This window comes from Octopus sinensis, linkage group LG8 (assembly GCF_006345805.1).
Source record: "Octopus sinensis linkage group LG8, ASM634580v1, whole genome shotgun sequence".
Classification (NCBI taxonomy): Eukaryota; Metazoa; Mollusca; class Cephalopoda; order Octopoda; family Octopodidae; genus Octopus; species Octopus sinensis.
The window spans coordinates 91239630-91264907 of NC_043004.1; the positions used below are offsets into that span (position 1 = coordinate 91239630).

General features: G+C 39.9%; 1 protein-coding gene across 1 annotated transcript in view; it reads right to left on the reverse strand.

Annotated features, from left to right (window-relative positions):
- The window catches only part of LOC115215136 (intraflagellar transport protein 74 homolog), a 93795-nt gene that overhangs the window by 20461 nt on the left and 48056 nt on the right, over positions 1 to 25278 (reverse strand). The window contains exons 15-21 of the mRNA XM_029784309.2: positions 16637 to 16716; positions 15882 to 15935; positions 11539 to 11579; positions 7562 to 7618; positions 6413 to 6536; positions 4630 to 4793; positions 207 to 332 (exon numbers count right to left, since the gene is read on the reverse strand). Coding sequence (XP_029640169.1) covers positions 207 to 332; positions 4630 to 4793; positions 6413 to 6536; positions 7562 to 7618; positions 11539 to 11579; positions 15882 to 15935; positions 16637 to 16716 — 646 coding nt within the window. The remainder of the gene's footprint in view (positions 1 to 206; positions 333 to 4629; positions 4794 to 6412; positions 6537 to 7561; positions 7619 to 11538; positions 11580 to 15881; positions 15936 to 16636; positions 16717 to 25278) is intronic.

Here is a 25278-nt window from a genome sequence, read left to right on the forward strand (position 1 = left end):
AATTATAAATTAAATAGAAATTAATTTTATCCATCAATCTAATGTACTTTCAGGTGCATGAAATACATCCCAGTCATATACTAGGGTAGATTCTATCTTCATCTGTCAAAATCACCACTTTGTGCAAACGTTATAAACCAATATGGTCTTCCTAAAGGTAAATGAGAACCTAACCAAGAAGCTGAGTGTGTAAAGACATTCATTACCTGTGTATAAGTTTCATTATCAGCCATTTCAGCTGTCTGCTGATTATATCCTGCCTTGAGTCCTTCTACCAGTTGTCGGAGTTGGTTGGTCCTCATCTTTAGCACAGCTTTGTCTTGGAGTAATTTCTGCAAGGAATCAAGTAAATAAAATACATAAATTAGAAACATCATCATCATTTAATGCCCACATTGGCAAGGGTTTGACAGGGGACTGCGAAGCAGAAGGCTGCATCAAGCTCCGCTGTCTGTTTTGGCAGGGTTTTGAAGGTTGGATGCTCTTTTTAACACTGATCACATTACAGAGTGGACTGAGTGCTTTTTACGTGGCACCAAAACCAGTGAGGCCTGTTTTGGCAAGGTTTTTACAGCTGGATGCCCTTCCAAACACCAACCACTTTACAGTGTGGACTAGATGCACCAACACTGGTAGGGTCACCAAGTAACTTGCAAGACAAAGATCCTTCGAGAGGTGGAGCAGAAGAGGAGGTGGCCTTGTGCCAAGTGACGAGAGGCTGGAGTGTGACAGAGGGATAGAAAGATATGTTTAAATTTATGATTCCACATTTCAGAGTGGTGTTTGTCTCACAAGCACCTTGATATCTGAGGTAGTATATTGAAACCGAAGCCATTCAAATATAATGTACACTCTAAATATAGCAAACAGAAAGAGGAGGGTAGAATGATTTTACAAAATTAAATAAAGAAAGAAAGGATAGGGAAAAAGAGAGAGAGAAAAAGTTTCACTTATGACAATAATATATACAATGCTGTAAACAAACAAAAACAGAAAAATGGTTTGACCAGAGCTGATAAGCTGGAGAGCTGCACCAGGTTCCAGTCTGATTTGGCATGGTTTCCATGGCTGGATGCCCTTCTAACGCCAACCACTTACAGAGCATGCTAGGTGCTTTTACATGGCACTGCACAGGGGCTTTTACAGCACCTTAAAGTTCAACCATGTCTTCCACACTTTTCCTTTTCATCATCATCACCATCATTAGCATCCGCTTTCCATGCTGGCATGGGTTGGACGGTGCAACTGGGGTCTGGGAAGCCAGAAGGCTGCACCAGACCCTGTCTGATCTGGCAATGTTTCTACGGCTGGATGCCCTTCCTAACGCCAACCACTCCATGAGTGTAGTGGGTGCTTTTTACATGCCACCAGCACAGGGGCCAGACGAGGTTGGCAAACGGCCATGATCGGATGGTGCTTTTTACGTGCCACCGGCACAGAGGCCAGGTAAGGTTGGCAAATGGCCACGATCGGATGGTGCTTTTTACGTGCCACCGGCATGGAGGCCAGGCGAGGCTGGCAACGGCCACGATCAGATGGTGCTTTTGTGCATCAATTATCTATCCTCTTCCATACTGTAGATACTCCTATATGTAACATTATCCTTTACTTCCTCTTTCAACACAGGTGATATGCACATGCAACTTAAACATCTCATGACAGATCTGCATTGCCTTTATGAATAGAACAGTGTAGCGTACACTCTAGTGAAATTCCTTTCCTCTTTATTATATGTGCATTCGAATGTAGCAGATAACAGCTAGCCTTTGGCTGCTATTTGGACTCCACTGTGTCCACTACTCTGATTGGTTAGTATTGGCACAATTTGTGTCTTACTCTGTCGCACCAATTTGCAGCATATAACCAACCAGAGTTCCTAAATAAGATCATGTGAGTCAGCTTGTTCTCAACCTAGTTTGAGTCTATAACTCCTTACAAAAACCCATCTACTCTGTCTCGAGGTCTTTGGTCCCATACCTTTTAAGGTCTAGCCACTGACCACACAAGACACGGCCAGTTTCATTGACAACGCCAGACGACAACACCCATCCAACATCATTACGGCAATCTCCGTCTTCGTCACCACCCTCATCTTCTTAACGTCATCAATATCATCTCTCTATGTACACAGCTCAATAAGCAACTTGGGTGGATGTTAAGAATGTGGACTGCACCCCATTTTTTACAGAATCCCCCATTTTTGTGTATAGAGATTCTGATTCTGCATAAAAAATGGCATTTAAAAATTTCAATTTCCCCCCACCCCACCCAAGTTCTTCAATTTTCACTTTTTTCAGAAATTTTGTTTTAAAATTGTAATCTCTGTATTTTGCAAAAAAAAAAAAAAATTTGGAAAAGGTGCAAATTGAAGAATTTGGGGTGAGGGGTGAGGTGGGGGTGAAATTAAAATTTCAAAATGCCGTTTCTTTTGCAGAATCAGAATCTCCAAACTCGAAAATGGGGGATTCTGTAAAAAAACCCCAAAAAAACCAAAGGGAGTGTGGTCCATATTCTTTACGTCCACTGCAACTTGCACAGATTCTAACAACTGCACTCTTCGTGAATTACTTCACCATGGATCAACAGCGAATATACAACCTGCGAGAAATCCTGTACCAAGTGACCCGGGCAGCAGTATTACAGCCACAACTTCATGTATGACACGTACAGCAACTGGCTCCACATCATGGCTGCAACTTCTTGATACAGTATTTCAGTTATTGTGTACAATAGACTATGGAATGGGATTTCTCATTCTTGTGTCTATGAACATTCGTCTAACTTCTCGTTATAGACTCTTTCACTTCTTCCTCATTGCTTTTCTTATATATACTTAACACACACACACATCCATGCCTATACACACATACACTTTGTTCTCATGACAGCCTGTCTATTATTCTGTATACATGATGCAGACACAGGCACACATGTTTAACATATCAATAAATTTCCTCTTAAACATTCTACTCAGTTGTATCTCACTCTTTTTCCCACTGGCACATTATATGTATTATTCAATTTCTTTTTGTTGTATCAACCGTGTAATGTGCTAAAGACTAATTCTCGTCACCTCACACTGCACGGTCCCTTACAAAAGACTTGGAAATATCTTCCACCAGAAATAGCCCAACCTTGTCTCACCCACTCCAAAGAACACTGACAACACATCTCAAGGAAATAGACTCCCCCAACACAACAACAACAACACATCAGACCTCTCTCACAACAGTGAAACCATGTATTGAACACTATCAAAACTGACCCTTAAGTGGCTGTGTGGTAAGTAGTTTCCTAACCAACCACATGGTTCCGGGTTCAGTCCCACTGCGTGGCATCTTGGGCAAGTGTCTTCTGCTATAGCCCAGGGCCGACCAAAACCTTGTGAGTGGATTTGGTAGACGGAAACTGAAAGAAGCTTGTCGCATATATATATGTATGTGTGTGTTTGTGTGTCTGTGTTTGTTCCCCTAGCATTGCTTGACAACCGATGCTGGTGTGTTTACGTCCCCGTCACTTAGCGGTTCGGCAAAAGAGACTGATAGAATAAGTACTGGGCTTACAAAGAATAAGTCCCGGGGTCGATTTGCTCTACTAAAGGCGGTGCTCCAGCATGGCCACAGTCAAATGACTGAAACAAATTTAAAAAAATAAATAAATAAGATTAAGTTTCATCTTTGTTTCTGTTTAATGTTCACCTTCCATAGGTTGGATAGGGCTAGAAAATACTTCAGCTCTCATCAATTGATGACCAGCTAACAAATATCAAGAAAGACCCACATTAGAGTACTTTTGACTACCACAATGCTTTTGATACACGCATAAACAGCCTAGGTCCATGTTATAGTGTTGTCCACATAACTGGAGTAGAGCAGCTGTTACACACACAAACAACCTACACCCACATTACAGTACTGCTGTTACACACACACACACACACACAACAAACCTAGACATATATTACAGTACTACTCAAATATCTGAGGCAGTGCAGCTTCTCTGCAAATATCTGACATCACATCTAAATGAAGGCTGTTCAGCTGACTGGCAAAAGCTTACTGCCCAATAAACTACTTTTCTGAACTATTTAGAAAATGTAACCTATTTCTTTACTGCCCACAAGGGGCTAAACACAGAGAGGACAAACAAGCACAGTCAAACAGTTCAAGTCGATTATATCGACCCCAGTGCGTAACTGGTACTTATTTAATCGACCCCGAAAGGATGAAAGGCAAAGTCGACCTTGGCAGAATTTGAACTCAGAACGTAGCGGCAGAGGAAATACGGCTATGCATTTCGCCCGGCGTGCTAACGTTTCTGCCAGCTCGTCGCCTAATTAACCTAATTAACCAATGGCACCCTACACATGCACTTTTCCTCCACTCTTAGAGGTACAAATAAACGTACAAAAACAGACACTGCAGAAACGTATATGTACAGAAACACACTGATACATACAGTAACATACACAGACAGGCAAACACATATGCACACATCAGACACAGACAAGTACAGACACATATGCACTGTTACATACAGTAACACATGCACACATGCACAAACACACACAAATGCATGTGCGCCCACATACACACACAACTGCAGGAAGTTCAATAAAAGAAGACTCACTTGTTTTCTACATTCAGATTTGTCTTTCAAACCCTTCATATCTCGATATGTCATAAGTTCATCAGCCATTTTAGCAATTTTCTCTTTCAAAATAGAAATCTCTCGATGAGTTTTACTCTCAAGTAGTTCTACTTTCTGAAGATCTTCTTGAAGTTTCTGATTTTCTGGAAATATTCCAAGATTAAAATTAGACTTTCAAGGGAAAAAGTTTACCTGTTATGGCTTTTTAAATATAATAATATAATAATAATAATGAAATTATAGTATACAGTGCTCAGGTGCACCACAACTTGTCAGAAAGTGCGTATAAAGTATATGCAGTAATGTACAAATGTCTGGAAAGTGAACAATGTATGAGTCAGATACATGCTTGTGTGTGTATGGAGGGGAGGAAATCAGGTGTAGTGTTGGCGAATCTCAGAAAGATATGGAAGTTTTGAAGGATGCAGTGCTCCGACAACTAACAACTGATGCCGGCAGTTTTGTTCCATGCTTCAGCAACTCTCAGCTTATTTAAAACACTTTTGATAACAACCTGCTTGCGACTGCTCCTAGTCTATGATACAAACTTCCTATTTTAAAGTTATTTAAATTAAAACTCTCCATCAAAATTTCATGTTACTTTGTTCTACACATCACCTTTATAATAAGAAAGTTATTTTATTAAATTCATCATTATTTTCAAAATTAATTGAAACAAGGACAGAGTATCTCAACAGAAATATGGTGAGGAAAGAGTCAACAAGTTATGCACAAAGAAACTACTCTTCTCAACCATGATAAACACTAAAGAGATTTTGACTCCTCACTAAAGGACTTTAAGACGATCAACTAATTATATATAATACAAGCAAATAAGTTTTGGTTTTGAGCTTTGAATCAAGATCTTGCAACAGCATTAACCAAGTTATATTCCCACAGGGAATATTCAAGAACACACAGCAGTGTAAACCATGCTGTATTCCCTGTGGAATATATGGTAAAGTTGACTGAATCATTCTCTAGAATATTATTGGTACTGACCACAACTGATCCCTGGAGTGATTTGATCCCAGATAGGGAACAAATGAACAAACATATATAGATATATGCATATGTACATACAATACACACTTACCTATATATATTACATACATATATACATGAGATTCATACACACATAAATATACATACATGCATACACACATACACACACACACATATATATATATATATATACACACATTCATACTCTAACCTGATTCTAAATTCACTTGGCATACCAATCACGAGTGGTTCTTTCAGCTATGGCACCCTCTCCATACACAGCACAAATGTCGCGAGCAGCTTTTGCGACCTTAGAACCTTGATTAAAAGCAAAAAGGAGGTGTCAAAAATGCTCGTTTTTCTTAACTTGACATTCCATTTTAATGATATGAAAATAAACAAAAATTAACTAAAATTAACTAGAAAAATAAAAAACAAAATAGATTCCAAAATTAAAAAACGCAATAAATTTCAAAATTTAACAAAACGGTGGGAACTTAGTTGCCAACCCAATATATATATATATATATATGTATACACACACACACACACAAGCACATCTGTAAAGTCTTTAAAAAAGGAGGATATATCAAAAAGCTTGGTAGATATACAAAATAGCAATGATAATAGAAGGAATGCCTTTGCTAATAGATCTACTTGGACAGGACTGGCCTAGGGCTAAACAACAACATCATAGTTTTTATCATTTTCACATTTATTTAGTGCATGTTTCCAAGTGGACACAGGTTTCCCTTACCAGTTGATATGTTGGTCACGGTGCTCTCAGAGTTTTTCAACTCCCCCTCCTTGTAGTTCAGGTTTTCTTTCATGCCTTCTAATTGATCCCCGGAAGGTAAATTGAAGGAAGATCGGTTGATATTCTGGAACCCAGATGAAAAATAAAAGAACAATTAAAATCAAGACCAAAATTATATGTCAGCATGCCTAGTAATAGCCATCAACATCACCATCATCAGCAGCATTGTTTTAATGATCCTTTTTCCAGCATTCATGGGTCAGACAGAATTTGTGGAGGCGGTGAGCTGGCAGAAACGTTAGTACGCGGGGCGAAATGCTTACCGGTATTTTGTCTGCCGTTACGTTCTGAGTTCAAATTCCGCCGAGGTCGACTTTGCCTTTCATCTTTTCGGGGTCGATAAATTAAGTACCATTTATGCACTGGGGTCGATATAATCGACTTAATCCCTTTGTCTGTCCTTGTTTGTCTCCTCTATGTTTAGCCTCTTGTGGGCAATAAAGAAATAAGAATTTGTGGAGGCAGATTTTTTTTTTTTGATCAGATGCCCTTCTTGTAACTAATTCTCATCTCACCTGTTTCCAAGTAAAGAAATATTTCCCCATGACCATACATGATTTCATGAATGACTGGACATGAATGATACCACTTGTATGGCAATAACACCTGCTTACAACTATTATGTAATGTCTAGACAAGGTGACTCTAACATAAACACACACATACATACATACATACAACTATGAGATCAGAAGGAATGGTATAAAGGACCTAATGAATTTTAATACTAACTCTTATTTTACTGATCCCAGAAGTATAAAAAGTAAGTTGACTTTTGCGGGATTTGAACAAGTAACATAAAAGGAACTAACTTCATAAACCAAAGAATTTTGTTTGGAGCCCTATAGAACTTTATCAGTGTTTAAATGATATTATGATTTCTAAAGTAAATATAATAATAATTTTTGAATATATACTGCCAATATAGTAAGGATCTGTAACCATAGTACTAGAACTAATAATGGTGCTTCAAGTAGTAGTAGTAGTAGTAACAAGTTCTATGTTTTGATGTAAAAAGAGGTAAGCTTTTAATGTAAATACAATAAAATTTATGGCAAATTACAAACAAGAATATTTCTATAAACTTACCTGACTGATCTTTTCCAATAAATTAACAATGTTCACCTGGGCCCTGTTAATTGCTAACTAGAACATAATAATAATAATAATAATAATAATAATAATAACAATAATAACAATAACAATAATAATAATAACAATAACAATAATAATAATGATGATGATGATGATGATGATAATAATAATAATAATGACGATGATGATGATTTCTTTTATTTGCCACCAAGGCAAAGGTTGAAGGGGGACAATACAGAGACAAACATAAAGTGTGGGGGGTTTACATATAATGGACAAGAAAAAGTATACATTAAAAGGGAAGTGTACATAATGTATGGCACTAGGAGAAGAAGAAGAAAAAAAGTGATAGTGACGGGGTCCTCATGTTATTTGGGAGGACCTCTAGGGATAATCGAGGAACCCCACCATCCAAGATCATCCTGAACACCAAGGACAAGTGCCCTCTCCAAATCCCTTTCTTCCAACTCACAGGTCTACACTGAGAGTGGTACCATCCATTCTTGCCATTTTTGCAACTTTCACCCACCTTTTGATAAATTCGCTCGAGGACAGCATCTCCCTCTCCACCCTCACTTCCCTTTTCAAGTGAAACTTGAAAAAAAGTCAATCAGAGCTTTATCAAACAGGGATGTGTTCTGTCCTCATTCCTTTCAGCCTCGTCCACCAGACAACCTCTTTCGCCACAGCCACCAGACAAAGGAAAAACTGCCTCGCCTGCCCAATTAAAGGAGAGCAGCAGGGCAATCATCATTATGAACTTGGCTGAGAGACAGATCCATCTCACAAACGACAGCAGCTGTTCAACATAACCCCATACATCCATCAGCAATGGAAGCACTCCGTCGGTTACGACGACGAGGATTCCGGTTGATCCGAATCAACGGAACAGCCTGCTCGTGAAATTAACGTGTAAGTGGCTGAGCACTCCACAGACACGTGTACCCTTAACGTAGTTCTCGGGGATATTCAGCGTGACACAGAGAGTGACAAGGCCGGCCCTTTGAAATACAGGTACAACAGAAACAGGAAGTAAGAGTGAGAGAAAGTTGTGATGAAAGAGTACAGCAGGGATCACCACCATCCCCTGCCGGAGCCTCGTGGAGCTTTAGGCGTTTTCGCTCAATAAACACTCACAACGCCCGGTCTGGGAATCTAAACTGCGATCCTATGACCGCGAGTCCGCTGCCCTAACCACTGGGCCATTGTGCCTCCACCCATCAGCAATGCCTGGATACTGAACGAATGCATGCAGAATGGTTTCGTCACTCTGCGAGCACCTTGGATAAGCCCGTCTGACAGCACATCCATGCCTGTAGAATTTATCTTGAACTGGTAGCGCCCCCTCCCCCACCCCGGTAGCACTGCCAGGCCAAAGACATCTAGAAATTACCCATAATAGTCCCTGACCAGAAAGCCCTCTGGAATAGACTTGACAGTTTGTCTTTGTTGACGCCTAGGGTATTCTTGGGGGATATCATCACACTTCCCCGCTACTAATCCTCTGTATATAGCCAAAGTGGAACATCCCAATTTGTAGAGGACAATGAGCATCTCGGCTTATCCTTTACCCAGGATTGCAGCTGCGGAAAGGCATAGCTCACAAGCGGAACCCACACACATTCACCTTCTAGAAATTGTTGCAGATGGTGCAACCTGAGTGCGTGTGTGTGCATCAAAAGCCATGGCATGCCTAAGCCACCACACGGAAGGAGTTGGCAACAGACTGACCGCCTAACCATTAGAACATGTCCCTTCCACAAGAAAATAAACAGGATACACTCCTATCTAATCAAGCAGTAACTGGGGCAAGGCACGATGGTCAGATGATAAATAATGACAGAGGTGATGTAAGCATTCGCCACCTCTGCTTGACCTTTCAGGTATAACTTCCTCTCTGACAGAAGACAGGCCACTCTGTTCTTCACATCTTCCCAATTCTTATTCACCTGGAGATCGGGACTGAACCAGACCCCAAGCAGTTTAACTGGTCTGTCAGTCCAGTGTCCGCCACTGTTGTCCGTTAGCATCAATCTACCTCTCCAGGTGCCCAGTCACAATCCCACCAATGTGTTGGCATTGATTTCAACCCCTGCAACTGACTCATATTCTCTTACAATGGAGTCGACTGTCTCCACTTTGGAGGTGTCCAACACCATGATGGTGACGTCATCTGCATATGCAGACACTGCCCTTCTGAGTCCAATTTCAAAAAGAGGCCTCTTAACTGTTCCAACTTTCACAGCAGTGGCTCAAGATCCAACATACACAGAAGAGATGACAGCAGGCAGCCCTGGCAGACTGAATATACAATACTAAACGGTTTTGTTTATTTTGACCACCGAACAAGTGCCGATCCGGTTCCATTTATTTTGACCATCAAACAAGTGCTGCTGTGCATTGCTGCAATCCAGCCTCTGAAAATGGGTCCAAAACTGGCTGCTTCCAAGTAGTGATGGTCAACCCTATCAAAAGCTTTCGACTAATCTAAACTGATCAGGGCCCTACCGAAGCCAGATTCCGTCCCTCCACCCTCCACCCATATATCGCATAAGATGGAGGTTGCTGTGGATAGACTTGCTCAGGATTGCACACATTAGCTTATGCTTAATACCTTTAAATTTGCAAAATGAAAAAAAAAAAAATAACAAATTTATGATACTACATGAGGTGAGCAAGGACTGTGCTCATGCACCATTTTCTCTTCATAGCTGACCTGAAAAAGTATTATTAAAGTTTTCTTCCTGTTTCTTAATAATTGAGTTTGGAAGAAGTTTGCAGGCTTTCTGAGATCAGAAAGCTCAATGCCATTGATGCTCTATATTGACTGTTGCAGGTCAACAACGGTAGGAAAGACGTGAGCAGAGAGAAGATTCCAGAGGACTGATGTTTTGAGGACAAAGGATTAGATATAATGGTTAGTGTGGGGCTGAGGGAGTTGGAGGCAGCAAGAGTGATGAAAGCAAGAAAGAGCAGGGTCTTGGGAGTGCATGAGTGGTGAAGGTGCAGTGGCCATTATAGTAGCAATAGAAAAGATAGAAAGCCTCTGGTTCACAGGTGTGGACCAGAGGCTAGAGTATACCTGTTAGGGACCGAATACCAATTAATCAGGTGGCCCTTCCTTGGATGTGGCCCAGAATATTTGTGTGCATAGTAGTAGCAATGTCCCAGATGTGGGAGCAGTATTTCATAATAAACATTACTTGAGCCTTGTAAAGTGTCAGTAGCTGTTAGGAGTTGAAATATTTGTTGGCTCTGGAGAGAAGAGCCAATCTTTGGGATGTGATCCTAGTTATGTTAAGGATGTGCTTTTGCTAGGAAAGATCCTTGGTGATAAGGCTCAGCATTTGGTGTGATTACAAGGTCTCTAATTGAGTTCCATTCATGTTTAGAGAAGGTAAGATGTGATCGTGTTTCTTGACAGGAATAGTGCTTCAGTTTTTTTGTTGTTAAATGAAAGAAAGTTGGCATGAATCCACTGAAAGATTTTCTCAAGGTCTCTGAGGATAAAATCAAAGCAGGTTTGTTGTGTGGTGTCTAGGTTGTGTGTGGATGATGCATAGTTGGGTAAAGTTAAGGAAGAATGAAGGGTCATATAGCCTGCATAAAAGTGGTGCAGGATATGGTGATAAGTAGAGGAATGATTTCTAGAAAGAAGAGAGGGGAGGGGAACAAATTCAAAGCGTGGGGGACCCTATCAACATATGCTGTGATGATGCAGTCAGATAGGCAGCCACTGAACCAAGAGATGAACAATAGGTGGGACCTGTAGGTAGGCAGTTTTGAAAGATGATTTGCATGCCAGACGCAATCATGAAACTTTGTTAGGTTAATCTTGTAGGTGTTGGTTAAAAACAACAGTTTGCTATTTGCTATTTCCTATTATGAAGAAGGCATTGCAGTGAGAGGCTCCAACAAGTCAACTGAGTTTTCAACATTAAAAAAAGAAAAAAAGAAAAAAAAACTCATACCTCTTCATGTTGTTTATTCTGTTCAAAATTTTGTATAAATTCTGTAAAAATAAACAAATGAAGATTTGTGATAAAGGAATTGAGAATTATTTAAACATCTCTGTATTGTCACTCACTCACTCACTCTTTTGGTGTCCCTCAGCTATAGGGGGCACTTTAGGTCCTTAGATGTAGAAGTTATGAGATGATCATCACTAGTGCTGGTGCCATGAAAAAAGCACTCAGTAAACCCTGTAAAGTAATCGGTTTTTAGGGAGAAAACATACCAAAGCAGACATCAGTATATGATGTAGTCCTTTGACTTGGTTTTGTTGGGCAAGACTTTTAACGTTTCGGTCATACATTTACTCTTTTGGAACCATATTTATAATGTAACACTGAAACATTTATAATGTAACACATTGAAAACAGGCAGTTTTCAATTAATTTTGAAAATAATCAAGAATTCAGAAAAATTTTGAGTGAAACTGGCGGGATGTCTTTGCTATCAAATTTCTGATACAGGTACTAGGCCTCAATTTTTTTGGGTGATCTGTATAATTAATTAAATTAACCCTACTACTTGTCAGGCACTTTAAAATAAAGTACGCAGAAGGATGAAAAGTACAGGTGATCTCAGCAGGTTTTGAACACTTTTCCTATATAAAAAATTATGTGGAATGTATAAATTATAATAGGGTCATTCAAAAATAAAATTCTTTTTTTTTTTGTATCATAAAACCAAAAGTGGTTTCAGGTGGGTTGGAATGAGAAAGGCTAAAAAAATAGCATATTTTCAATTCTTAGTCGATCACATAAATATTCAATTCTCACACTTACTTTGTTGGTTCTACATTGTGTCTTTTTTTGTGAATAACATAAGGAAATCTTTCTGATTATTCATTGTGGAGTCAGCTTGACATTATTAAACAAGCAAAACATGAGCTAATATAAGAATGGCTACTTTATCAAGTGACTTACAAGAAATAAAAAAAAACATCACTCAAATCACATCTTACTGTTGTAAAGCAGTAAAAACACATGAGATAATGTAGTCTTAGAATTACTCTATCTGAATAAGAGATGAGGTGGTCACAGTTAAAGAGTTTTTGTTCATAGGTTTGCTGTTCAGGACTGACCTGAGCTAAACAACAACAAAAACAATAACAAGAAACAACAAAACTTATGCAAAACCACACAGTATAGGCGCAGGAGCGGCTGTGTGGTAAGTAGCTTGCTTACAAACCACATGGTTCCGGGTTCAGTCCCACTGCGTGGCACCTTGGGCAAGTGTCTTCTACTATAGCATCGGGCCGACCAAAGCCTTGTGAGTGGATTTGGTAGACGGAAACTGAAAGAAGCCCGTCGTATATATGTATGTATATAAATGTATGTGCGTGTATGTTTGTGTGTCAGTGTTTGTCCCCCAAGCATTGCTTGACAACCGATGCTGGTGTGTTTATGTCCCTGTCACTTAGCGGTTCGGCAAAAGAGACCGATAGAATAAGTACTGGTCTTACAAAGAATAAGTCCCGGGGTCGATTTGCTCGGCTAAAGGCGGTGCTCCAGCATGGCCGCAGTCAACTGACTGAAACAAGTAAAAGAGTAAAAGAGAGAGAGAGTATATAGTCATAATAAGGCTCCTATTGAGTTTTGAATCCTTACATTCAAGTTTCCCAGCTTAGCAGACACAGAGGCTTCAACAAACTTATGTCATCTGTTGATTTAATGCATGTTTTTCCTTGTTATCTTGGGCTGGTTGGGGACATATTTGACACAGATTCTATGGTCACATGTTCTTCCAAATGACAGTTCTTATCTCTTTCTTAAATAAGGGATTTTTTTTTTCATATATTATGTATTAGCAACAGAAGCAGTATTAATACTGAGAGATAATACTTATTCCCGCTTAAATGTGGATGTTCTCAGTGCTGGAGTTGGTGGAGGCTTATCTCCCCACGACTGATATAAACAAACAAGTGTGGATTCTGCAAGAAAAGCCTATATGAGAGTTTCTCTCATGGTGTCGACAGCAATAAAGCTTGTTCCAACAGAAAGTCTACATTTAAGTGGGAATAAATATTTGAATATTTTTCTTTTCTTTCTAGAAGTCTTTGAAAGTCCAGATTGACCAGTTGAAATGTCAACAAACAGTGCAAACGTCATATCACCATTTCACTCAGGTAAAAAGGCCATGGAATATTCATACACAACATGTACATACACACAAATGAATGTCTGCTTTTCTGTGTGTCTGTATGCACATATATACATATATGTGCACACATACACATGCGCACTCTCTCTCGCTTGAAATATTAATGAAGTTATATGCTAAATTATAGAGACCATGGTTAGATTATTTATCTATGTTCCATTTAGATACGCATAGGTAAGTATAAAAGTATAAATTTTCCCGATTGAATGGTATGTGCATACTATCCGGGGATAGAGTTGTTGGGGTAAGTCCATGAGTAGTTAATCTAATACCTGAGTAGTGGTAGGGTGGAGTAGATTATTGGAATTCCAATGTGAAATGATTATGAAGATATTACAATGGAGAATTAAGGATTATAATATTTAAGTCTTATGATATTTAAAGGTTTTAGTTAATTTATGCATGCAAGATGGTTTGAATTCAGATCTTTTATTAATTAGTTTGTTTTTATCTTTGAATCTAATGATTTTTAGAAGTTCTACGCAACATAGCTGGCAACCTGTTTTATTATTTTTATAAGCCGCAGCCGATCCAATAATGGACCATCTAAGGTTAAATTCGATATTTTTTAACAGTCCCACTGCGTGGCACCTTGGGCAAGTGCCTTCTACGATAGCCTCGGGCCGACCAAAGCATTGTGAGTGGATTTGGTAGACAGAAACTGAAAGAAGCGCGTCGTATATATGTGTATATATATATATATATATATATATATATATATATGCGTGTGTGTGTTTGTGTGTCTGTGTTTGTCCCTCTAGCATTGCTTGACAACTGATGCTGGTGTGTTTATGTCCCCATCACTTAGCAGTTCGGCAAAAGAGACCGATAGAATAAGTACTGGGCTTACAAAAGAATAAGTCCCAGGGTCGAGTTGCTCGATTAAAGGCGGTGCTCCAGCATGGCCGCAGTCAAATGACTGAAACAAGTAAAAGAGTAAAAGAGATCCAATAATGGACCATCTAAGGTTAAATTTGATATTTTTTATTTCATTTGATATATATATATAGATGTATTGTTGATAACAAAAAAAGGAGAAGGGAAAGAATAAAAGGAAGCTGCATGTATAACACATGACTTAGAAGCAGTGCTACAGATGTGCCAGCACACACGAGATTGCGACGTGGCCGACCTCATGCACTTCTCATGAGGAATTCCGGAAGAATCTTTGTGAGACTACTGCTGAGATGTTTCCAGAAAAAAAAAAACTCAGAAAAGCTGTTGGAAAACCGATTATAGCAGCGACTCCATCAATTCCTAGGGATATCTGGAGAAGGAATTTTTATTCCGAAATATCATATCAGACCATGGATGATTAAATTACTACAGTTATTATAATTATAGTCCATTGTTTGCATTATAGTGCATTGTTGTGTCATTCAAAACATTTTATTCGTTATATATATATATATATTCCTCTGTCTTCCCTTCTCTGGATCTATCCTTCTCCTATGTTTCCGACGAAGAGCTCCGCTCGAAACGTTAAACCCTCCTTCTTCCCTTCCTTCCTGAGTGTCCAATAATACAACATTTCTTCCACGTCCTCACGTTGTTGTGTTTTCTCTTTGTGTTTTCATGTTTGGATTAACTATATATATATATAGTCCACTCTGCTGAGTAGTTGGTGTTAGGAAGGGCATCCAGCTTAAAAATCCTGTCAAAACAGTCACAGAAGTTTGGTGCAGGCCTCTGACTGGCTGGCTCCTGTCAAACTGTCCCACCCATGTCAGCATGGAAGGCAGACGTTAAATGATGATGTTGATGATGATGATGATATTAGGTTGGTTCAGATATATTTGTCACATATTTTAACTTCTGAAGGCAATTTCATTGCAGTTTACTGTGGAGAGAAATTCTTGCTTATGGTAGAAGATGTAAAAACATCTTATCTGCACAGTGACGTCCTCTATCAGACACCTGGATGCATTTCTGGCTCTTTGGCCTTCCTCAGTAAGAGATACCAAAGAGAGATAAACCTGAGCAGATTAGAAAGCCATAGCTTTGATCATTTCAGCTGCCTTCAATGAATGCAAATTACAACATTTAGATCATGAAAGTGAGAAAAAAAAAAATCATAGCTTTTGAAAGGAAATATTATAGAAACATCTTTTATATTCCATTTTCTTAATAATGAGGAGTATCTTACCATCAATAACAGCTTCTTTTTTCTTGAGCTTTTGATATTTCAGGAAGCCTTCGCCTGAAACAAAGAAACATGCATATATAAATATACACATGTATATAAAAGGGGTTACTCTACACATACATAATACACACACACTGTCCATTAAGAAAAAGAATAATGAAAGGAACTTAAAATATTTCTTTTTCATATTTGGTTTGTAAGATTCTTGATGTGAAATCATGTGTTGAAACAGATTTTGTTCTATCTTTGGAGATTCATTATGAACACATGCACAGGCTCTATTTGACTTTTATTATTATTAGTCAACTAATTAACCATTTAACAAACTGACTAATTGATTGCTTGATTAAACATTCAATCGGCTAGATGTGTCAGAGTTCTTTCATCACAATTTATCACCATTTATGACCTCACAAATAACATGCTCTTGCTACTTCAGGTCTGTCAGTCCCCTATGCAAATAGCGATGAAAAGACTCTGATGAATCTAACTTATTGATTGATTGATTGATTGATGACTGAATGATTAATCAAGTAATCAATTAGTTAATTAGTGAAACGGTTAACTAATAATAATAAAGAAAAAGAAAATAGAACCAGAGCAAGTGTTTGTTATTGGCATAATGACCATCCTCCCAAGCTACAATAAAAGAATTAGCAATAAAAGATAAAAACCAAAAAGGAAAAAAACAGTAACAACATTTAATAAAAACTCAAGTAAAATATTTAGCTCTATAATCTTAGAAATGAACTTACTCTGGCTTTCTTGAATGTCAGCTTCCAGTTGCTGCAAGTCATCTTGTTGTCGTTCGCAGTCATTGTGTAGAGAATTCAGTCTGATAGTAGAATGACAAAAAGTTTGTTACAAAGTATTAAAATATAATACCTCCTTTCTATATCTCTTAATATATAAGAATTCATTTCCATTTTCCCCCGTTTATTGACTTTCCCAGACCATTTATGAAGTTAATGTACAGGAGGCTACATTGGATCAATCATATCCAGTAACAATGTACTTTCACAATTCCATCATGTACTGCTTGCCATCACTCTGTTCCACTCTGTCTACCATCATACTCTTATTTTCCAACCCCACACACATCCTGGGTCTCTGTCACTGCCCCATTTCCAGAAACATGTAGCCTTTTATCAGTGTCTTATAATCTTGTGTCAAGCTGCTTTGAATATATATATATATACTGGAGTAAACACATAAATGTGAAACAAGGTGGAAAAAAGAGTACTCAAATACCAGGGGTAGAGTAATATGCTTTATTTCAAAGCAGCAGAAATTCAACAAAACCTGAGTTTCATGTTCCCATTCGTCGAACTGTCCGACGAACGGGAACATGAAACTCAGAGTAACAGGTTTTGTTGAATTTCTGCTGCTTTGAAATAAAGTATATATATATATATATATATATATATATAATATATATATATATATATACAGGGTGTTCAATTTAAAATTTGACTATTGTATTTATTAATAGTTATAAAGAATGTGAAAATATATTGGACAAACTTTTATTAAAATGCTCATTTAAAAGTTACAATGTCAAACTGGTTACAAAAGGTGTTGAAATTGTTGGCCGCCATGTTGTAGACATAAGCCAACATGACGACATTTGTTCTGGAACACACTAATCAAAACTTCATGTGGGATATTTTGGACAATATCAGTAATATCCATACACAGTTCATCAAGTGTATGTGGATTCTTTGCAGACACAGCATCCTTGATATAGCCGAAAAAAAAAGAGAAATCAAGAGGTGTTAAGTCTGGCGATCTGGGTGGCCAGAGGCCTTTTGTGATCAACCTGTGTTCAAAAGTGTGGTTGCTAACATGACAAGTTGCTGAGTCCTGTTGAAGCCATGCGTTACTTTTTCCACTCTTGGTTAGCTGCTCAACAAACTGATCAATTATCTCACAATATTGTTCCGACTTCAAGGTTTCTTGGAAAAAAAAAAAAAATCAGTCCTGCTAGTCTTTGCCTGCTGATAGCCACCCATACACCAATCTTCACTGCATGTAAGGGTGATTTGACCAACTTGTGAGGATTGAGAGCACTCCAGATGCGAGTGTTTTGCGAATTTAGGTCTCCCGATAGGTGAATCCAAGCCTCTTCACTGAAGAAGGTCATGTCAAGTTGGTTGCCAGCCATGTTTTCTTGAAACCATTTGCAGTAATCCAATTTTTAGGTAAAATCAGCAGGAATAAGTTCATGTAAAGAAGACGTGCAGTATGGGTACAATTTCAGCGATTTGCGAAGAGCAGTATGGCAGCTGCCAACAGAGAATCCAGTTTCATGAGACAAATGCTGCACAGATTTCCTGGGACTGTGAAGAATTCGTTGATGGATATCTTCCACAACATCAGAAAGGCGGGTACGTCAGCGAACATATTTCTCGTTTTCAACTGAGCCCGTCTTCCTAAACTTTTTTAATTAGAACATTAATTACCTGCTTTGTTGACTGAGGCATGTTTGGATATTCGCTCTTAAAATCAGTAACGCAATTATCAAAGGAGTAAATCCATCGCCTATTGGTAAAAATTCCTGATCTAAAATATGATTCCACAATAAATTAATGTTGCTGCACTGATAACACCATTACGACTCCAGAAGAAATCTTGAATGAATATATTATACTTGCAAAAGACGAAAATCAATTTGGCATAGCGAGCCAATATTCTGACAGTTAATCAATCGTATCGACTTTTGTATATATAGACACAGACACAGCTATAGGTGTGGGTGTGTGGTTAAGAAGCTGGCTTCCCAATGATATGGTTTTGGGGCTCAGTACCCACTGCATGACACCTTGGGCAAGTGCCTTCTGCTATAGTCCTTGGCTGACCAAAGTAGATTTGGAGGTGACAAATTGTAAAAAACTTGTAAAATTGTAAAAAAAGTGGTTGGCGTTAGGAAGGGCATCCAGCTGTAGAAACATTGCCAAATCAGACTGGAGCCTGGTGCAGCCCCTGGCTTCCCAGACCCCGGTCGAACCGTCCAACCCGTGCTAGCGCGGAAAACGGACGTTAAACGAGGATGATGATGATATTGTTGTTGTTTCATCCTTTAGAAGGAACAGTTGTTTGTTCCTTCTCGAGCCACGCCTGGCTCATAAGGGCCGGTTTCCCGGTTTCCTTGGTGTATAGGTTCCCCGCCGGGATGGGACGCGAGTCCGTCACAGGTGAGCTGCAAGATGCAGGAGGAAAGAGTGAGAGAAAGTAATGGCGAAAGAGTCCATTAGCTTCTGCCAGAGCTGCGTGGAGCTTAGGTGTTTCACTCATAAACACACACATCGCCCGGTCTGAGATTCAAACCCGTGAGTCTGCTGCTCTAACCACTAGGCCATGTGCTGCCACACACACATACATACATACATATGTGTTAGTGTGTGTTCTGAGTCCAAATTCTGCTGAGGTTGACCCTGCCTTTCATCCATTTGGTGTTGGTAAAATGGATACCAATTAAGAAATAGGGTCAATGTAGTCAACTTACATACCCCTGAGTATAAGTAAATAAATGAAAAAAAACATAAAAAACTGCACTCCTCTGCCATGCCATGTCAAGTAAATGTTGCAGAGTAGGCTCATCAAACCAGTATGGTTGCAAGCTCAAATTTACAATCTACACATCAGACTTCGAAGAAATTTTAGTTGAATAAATCGACTTATTTTTTTTGAAGCCTAGTACTTTTGCTGAACTGCTAAGTTACAGGGGACAGACACAAATACACACTCACATATATACAACAAGGCTTTGGTTGGGCCAAGGCTATAGTAAGAAGATACTTGCGCAAGGTACCATGCAGTGGGACTGAACCTGGTGCCATGTGATTAGGAAGCAAGCTTCCTACCACACAGCCACACCTGCACCTCAAAAATATTTTATCACTGTCATCTCTTTTTCTTTTCTGAGCTCAACCAAAAACGACCCCTTTTGATCATGAATGATCATGAGATTGCACCTAGAAAGTTCCCCTTTCGAGGCACAAGTCCAGGCAAGGTTGTTTATAGAAGACCAGCAGTCACCCATGCATATCAGCCTCCTCTCTTCACACCACTGATGTTATCCAAGGGAAAGACAAAGTCCAGTACAGCTTGACACCAGTGATGTCACAACTCATTTCTACAGATGAGTGGACTGGAGTAATGTGAAATTAAGTGCCTTGCTCAAGAACAAAATACATGGCTCAGTCTGGGAATTGAACACATTACCTCATGATTGTGAGCCGAATGCTCTAACTGCTGAGCCATAAGCATCAGAAAATTCTCTGCAAGGCCAGGTCTACAGAAAATCTTTCTTTACATTCTTGCCATTGGCAAAAACAATGGTTTTACTTTTAATACCAGCAAAACCAAAGAGTAAGTCAGGTTTGAGCACCTAAGTTACTTTATAAGCATTACCCAACATTCATTAATGACCAACACATTATCACTTCTAGCTACACATACACACTTGTGTTGATGATGGCTATCCTTTATCTCTATTCAACCATCTGCACGTATGTGTCATGCACATGCAAGATATATACTGCTTCCATCAACAACAAAAAACCTCATAAAACAATCTACAATAGAAACATGACAGTTTAGTCCCAATAAACAACTTCAATACACATTTACTAAATGTTCCAAACAAACAGTCATGTACCATAAAAATATCCTCAGAATCATTATCAATGCTATATCTAGCAACCTTTCAAAATGACCATGCATATGTAACAAACCAAAAACTGTATAACAAAGAATAGTCTATAAAATACCTCTGCCCTGATTAGTTGATAACCTCTAAGGAAACTTAATACTACACTGCAGAATTGATCATGGATCTGGGATACTGCTAATGCATTTCCTTCTAAATGCCTTTTCTATATCTATGACAAAGAACTCTATTTCTTTGAACTATAAGCTGTCATCTACTTCTGCTATGATATGAGTATGTCAGGTGGGCCTCATCACCTCTGTTTTGTATCAGTTCCTTTAATCTTAGACACTTTCTCAATTTTTTTCCTCAGAATTCAAATCCACTGTAAACTCTTCCCTCTTCATATTAATGTTTAGCTTCAGCTCAGCCCTGATTGAGCAGATATTTGAACAAAAGTATTCCAATCATGTTCCCACACTCTTTTTGTACATCTGGATTTACATTGTTTAAAATGGAATTCTTTATTTAAAATGCTAGAGTGTAATTTCAGAGAGTTGGGCCATAAATCCTAGCAGGTTGAGCAATTGTGTAAAGGCTTCCCCACTCATGGTTTACCTGCAGGGATCATTATACAAAAGTCAATCACACAAGTGATTGGGCATGGATTCACTGAAGCTCCAGCGTCTGGCGATGGACTTGGTAAACACCCACAAAGTTATCAACCACCTCACCAACAACAACACTGAACACCTTTTTGATCTCCATGTGTCCAACACACATGGACATGCCTACAAAGTCAGAAAACAGCACAGCTCCCATGACTTTCGGAAACATTTTTTTCATGCTCAGAGTTGCTGAAGCATGGAACAAACTGCCTGCGTCAGTTGTTGACTGCCATGACACTGCATCCCTTAAGGCCCTCATGCTTTCCGAAATCCGCCGAAACTACACCTGATTGTCCCCCTTCCATACTCATACACATATGTGTATGACATGACTCATGCACTGTTCTTTTCCTGATGCTTGTACATTACCCTATGTACTATACATACACTTTAGATGAGTTGTAGTGCACCTGAGCACTGTACACAATGTTTTATTATTATTATTATTATTATTATAAGTCTGGTTATATAAACACTGTACCATAAGCCTGGTCACACAATCATACTACCATAAGTACGGTCTGGAACTGTTCATGTCAGATCTACACCTTAGCTCATTGTATAATATTATTTGGCTGCACTCAAACTGTTACATTAACGTGTTGGGTATGTGTGAGATGTATCGCATGTTCCAGAATGGTCAGAGACAAACGTTTGATGACAGTAAAAAAAAGAATGATAAAGATCTCTCAGTGACCTTCCACTGAATGAAGTGATAACATTCCGAATGTTAGTTGATTATTAGGAATGATTATATCTTTTTAAAAAATACTTCTCATGAATAATCCACTTGAAAAACTTACTTTTAATAACTAAATAACTCATTTTCCCAGGAAGTCACTTTACACATATTCGACTGTACAATGAAAAGTGAGTAGTTCTGAGAAATCATCCACATGGTAAACAAAGGTCAAGTGCTAACCTCCATATAAGTATTCTAAGTATACTGTGATATTGGACAGTTAAGTTTTACTAGACACCACTTAACATAACTTCAGTATGTTTCTCATTAATTCTAAATCTGAGTCAAAACTTTCTAACTTTACAACTGTATACCACTACAGCACTGAACTGAAAGTAAGACCATGAAATTAGTACTGCACTGGAGTTGTTGCTATCCTCAGACCAGATTTATAATGTGTTGGATGTGTGTGAAATGTATCATCATCATCATCGTTTAATGTCCACTTTCCATGCTAGCATGGGTTGGACGGTTCAACTGGGGTCTGGGAAGCCAGAAGGCTGCACCAGGCCCAGTCAGATCTGGCAGTGTTTCAACAGCTGGATGCCCTTCCTAACGCCAACCACTCCGTGAGTGTAGTGGGTGCTTTTTACGCGCCACCGACACAGATGCCAGACGAGGCTGGCGAACGGCCATGCTCGAATGGTGCTTTTTACGTGCCACCGGCACGGAGGCTAGGCAAGGCTGGCAACGGCCATGATCGGATGGTGTTGAGAATAAAGTGCCTCTTGGCTATGGATGTGATAAAGTTCCATTGAGAATCTTGACTAATTGCATGACAGACATTCTGTTTATAAATAAGTGGAATAACACTAGGTATAGGCATGGCTGTGTGATTTGGAAGTTTGCTTTGCAATGACATGGATTTAAGTTCAATCCCACTGATAGGCACTTATGACAAATATCTTCCACTATAGCCCTGAGCTGACCAATGTCTTGTAAGGGAATTTGGTAGATGGAAACTGTGTGCTGTGAATATATACATACATACATACATATATACAATGTGTATGTTTGTATGTATGTATGTTATACACACACACACACATGCATGTATCTTTCATCGTTTATCTTTTACTTGTTTCAGTCATTTGACTGCGGCCATGCTGGAGCACCGCCTTTAATCGAACAACTCGACCCCGGGACTTATTCTTTTGTAAGCCCAGTACTTATTCTATCGGTCTCTTTTGCTGAACCGCTAAGTAATGGGGACATAAACACACCAGCATCGGTTGTCAAGCAATGCTAGGGGGACAAACACAGACACACAAACACACACACGCATATATATATATATACATATATACGACGGGCTTCTTTCAGTTTCTGTCTATCAAATTCACTCAAAGTGCCACGCAGTGGGACTGAACCCGGAATCATGTGGTTGGTAAACAAGCTACTTACCACACAGCCACTCCGTGACTGAAACCTTTGGCAATATACCATGTTTGAGAACACCCATCAAGCCAAGTGAGATTGTAGTTGTGGCTGATGCGAGCGTTGCATACCTGGCACCCATGCCGGTGTCATGTAAAATGCAGCCTTCAAACTTTGGGCCTCACAGAGGTAGTGAGAAGTGACTGAGACCTTTGGCAATGCACTGTGCTTGAGAAGACCTGTCAAACCAAGTGAGATCAGAGTCATGGCAGATGCCAGGAGTTTTGTAAGTGACACCTGTGCCCGTGGCATGTAAAAAGCACCCACTAGACTCTTGGAGTGGTTGGTGTTAGGAAGGGTATCATCATCATAATCATCATCATCCAGCTGTAGAAACCATGCCAAATCAGACTGAAACCTGGTGCAGCTCCCCAGCTTTTCAATCAAACTGTCCAACCCATGCCAACATGGAAAACGGACATTAAATGATGATGATGACATATGTGTGTGTATGTGTGTATAATATATATATATATATATATGTGTGTGTGTATAATATATATATATATATATCATTTCTTTACTACCCACAAGGGGCTAAACACAGAGGGGACAAACACAGACAGACAAACGGATTAAGTCGATTACATCGACCCCAGTGCGTAACTGGTACTTATTTAATCGACCCCGAAAGGATGAAAGGCAAAGTCAACCTCGGTGGAATTTGAACTCAGAAAGTAATGGCAGACGAAATACTGCAAAGCATTTCGCCCGGCGTGCTAATGTTTCTGCCAGCTCGCTGCCCTCATCGTCATCATCATCATCATTTAGCATCCGCTTTCCAAGCTAGCATGGGTTGGACGGTTTAACTGGGGTCTGTGAAGCCGGAAGGCTTCATCAGGCCCAGTCAGATTTGGCAGTGTTTCTACGGCTGGATGCCCTTCCTAACGCCAACCACTCCGCGAGTGTAGTGGGTGTTTTTTACGTGCCACCTGCACAGGTGCCAGACAGAGCTGGCACAACGGCCACGAACGGATGGTGCTTTTACGTGTCACCGGCACGGGGCCAGACAGAGCTGGCAAACGGCCACGAACGGACGGTGCTTTTACGTGTCAGTGGCACGGGGGCCAGCCGAGGCTGGCAACGAACACGAACGGATGGTGCTTTTACATGCCACCGACACGGGGCCAGACAGAGCTGGCAAACGGCCATGAACGGATGGTGCTTTTACGTGTCACCGGCACGGGGGCCAGCCGAGGCTGGCAACGGACACGAACGGATGGTGCTTTTACGTGCCACCGACACGGGGCCAGACAGAGCTGGCAAACGGCCACGAACGGAGGTGCTTTTACGTGTCACCGGCACGTGGGCCAGCCGAGGCTGGCAACGAACACGAGCGGATGGTGCTTTTACGTGCCACCGACACGGGGCCAGACAGAGCTGGCAAACGGCCATGAGCGAATGGTGCTTGGCAGCGGACACGGATATATGATTTGATTTTGATTGTTCTCACTGGTCTTGCCGGGTCTTCTCACGCACAGCATACTTCCACAGGTCTCGGTCTCTGGTCATTTCCTTGGTGAGACCTAGAGTTCGAAGGTCGTGCTTCACCACCTCGACCCAAGTTTTCCTGGGTCTACCTCTTCCACAGGTCCCCTCAACTGCCAGGGTGTGGCACTTTTTCACACACCTATCTTCGTCCATTCTCGCCACATGACCATACCAGCGCAATCGTCTCTCTTGCACACAACATCTGATGCCTCTTAGGTCCAACTTTTCTCTCAAGGTACTTACACTCTGTCGACTATGAACACTGACATTACACATCCAACGGAGCATACTAGCTTCATTTCTTGCGAGCTTACGTAAATCCTCAGCAGTCACAGCCCAAGTTTCACTGCCATGTAGCATGGCTGTACGTACACATGCATCATACAGTCTGCCTTTTACTTTGAGCGA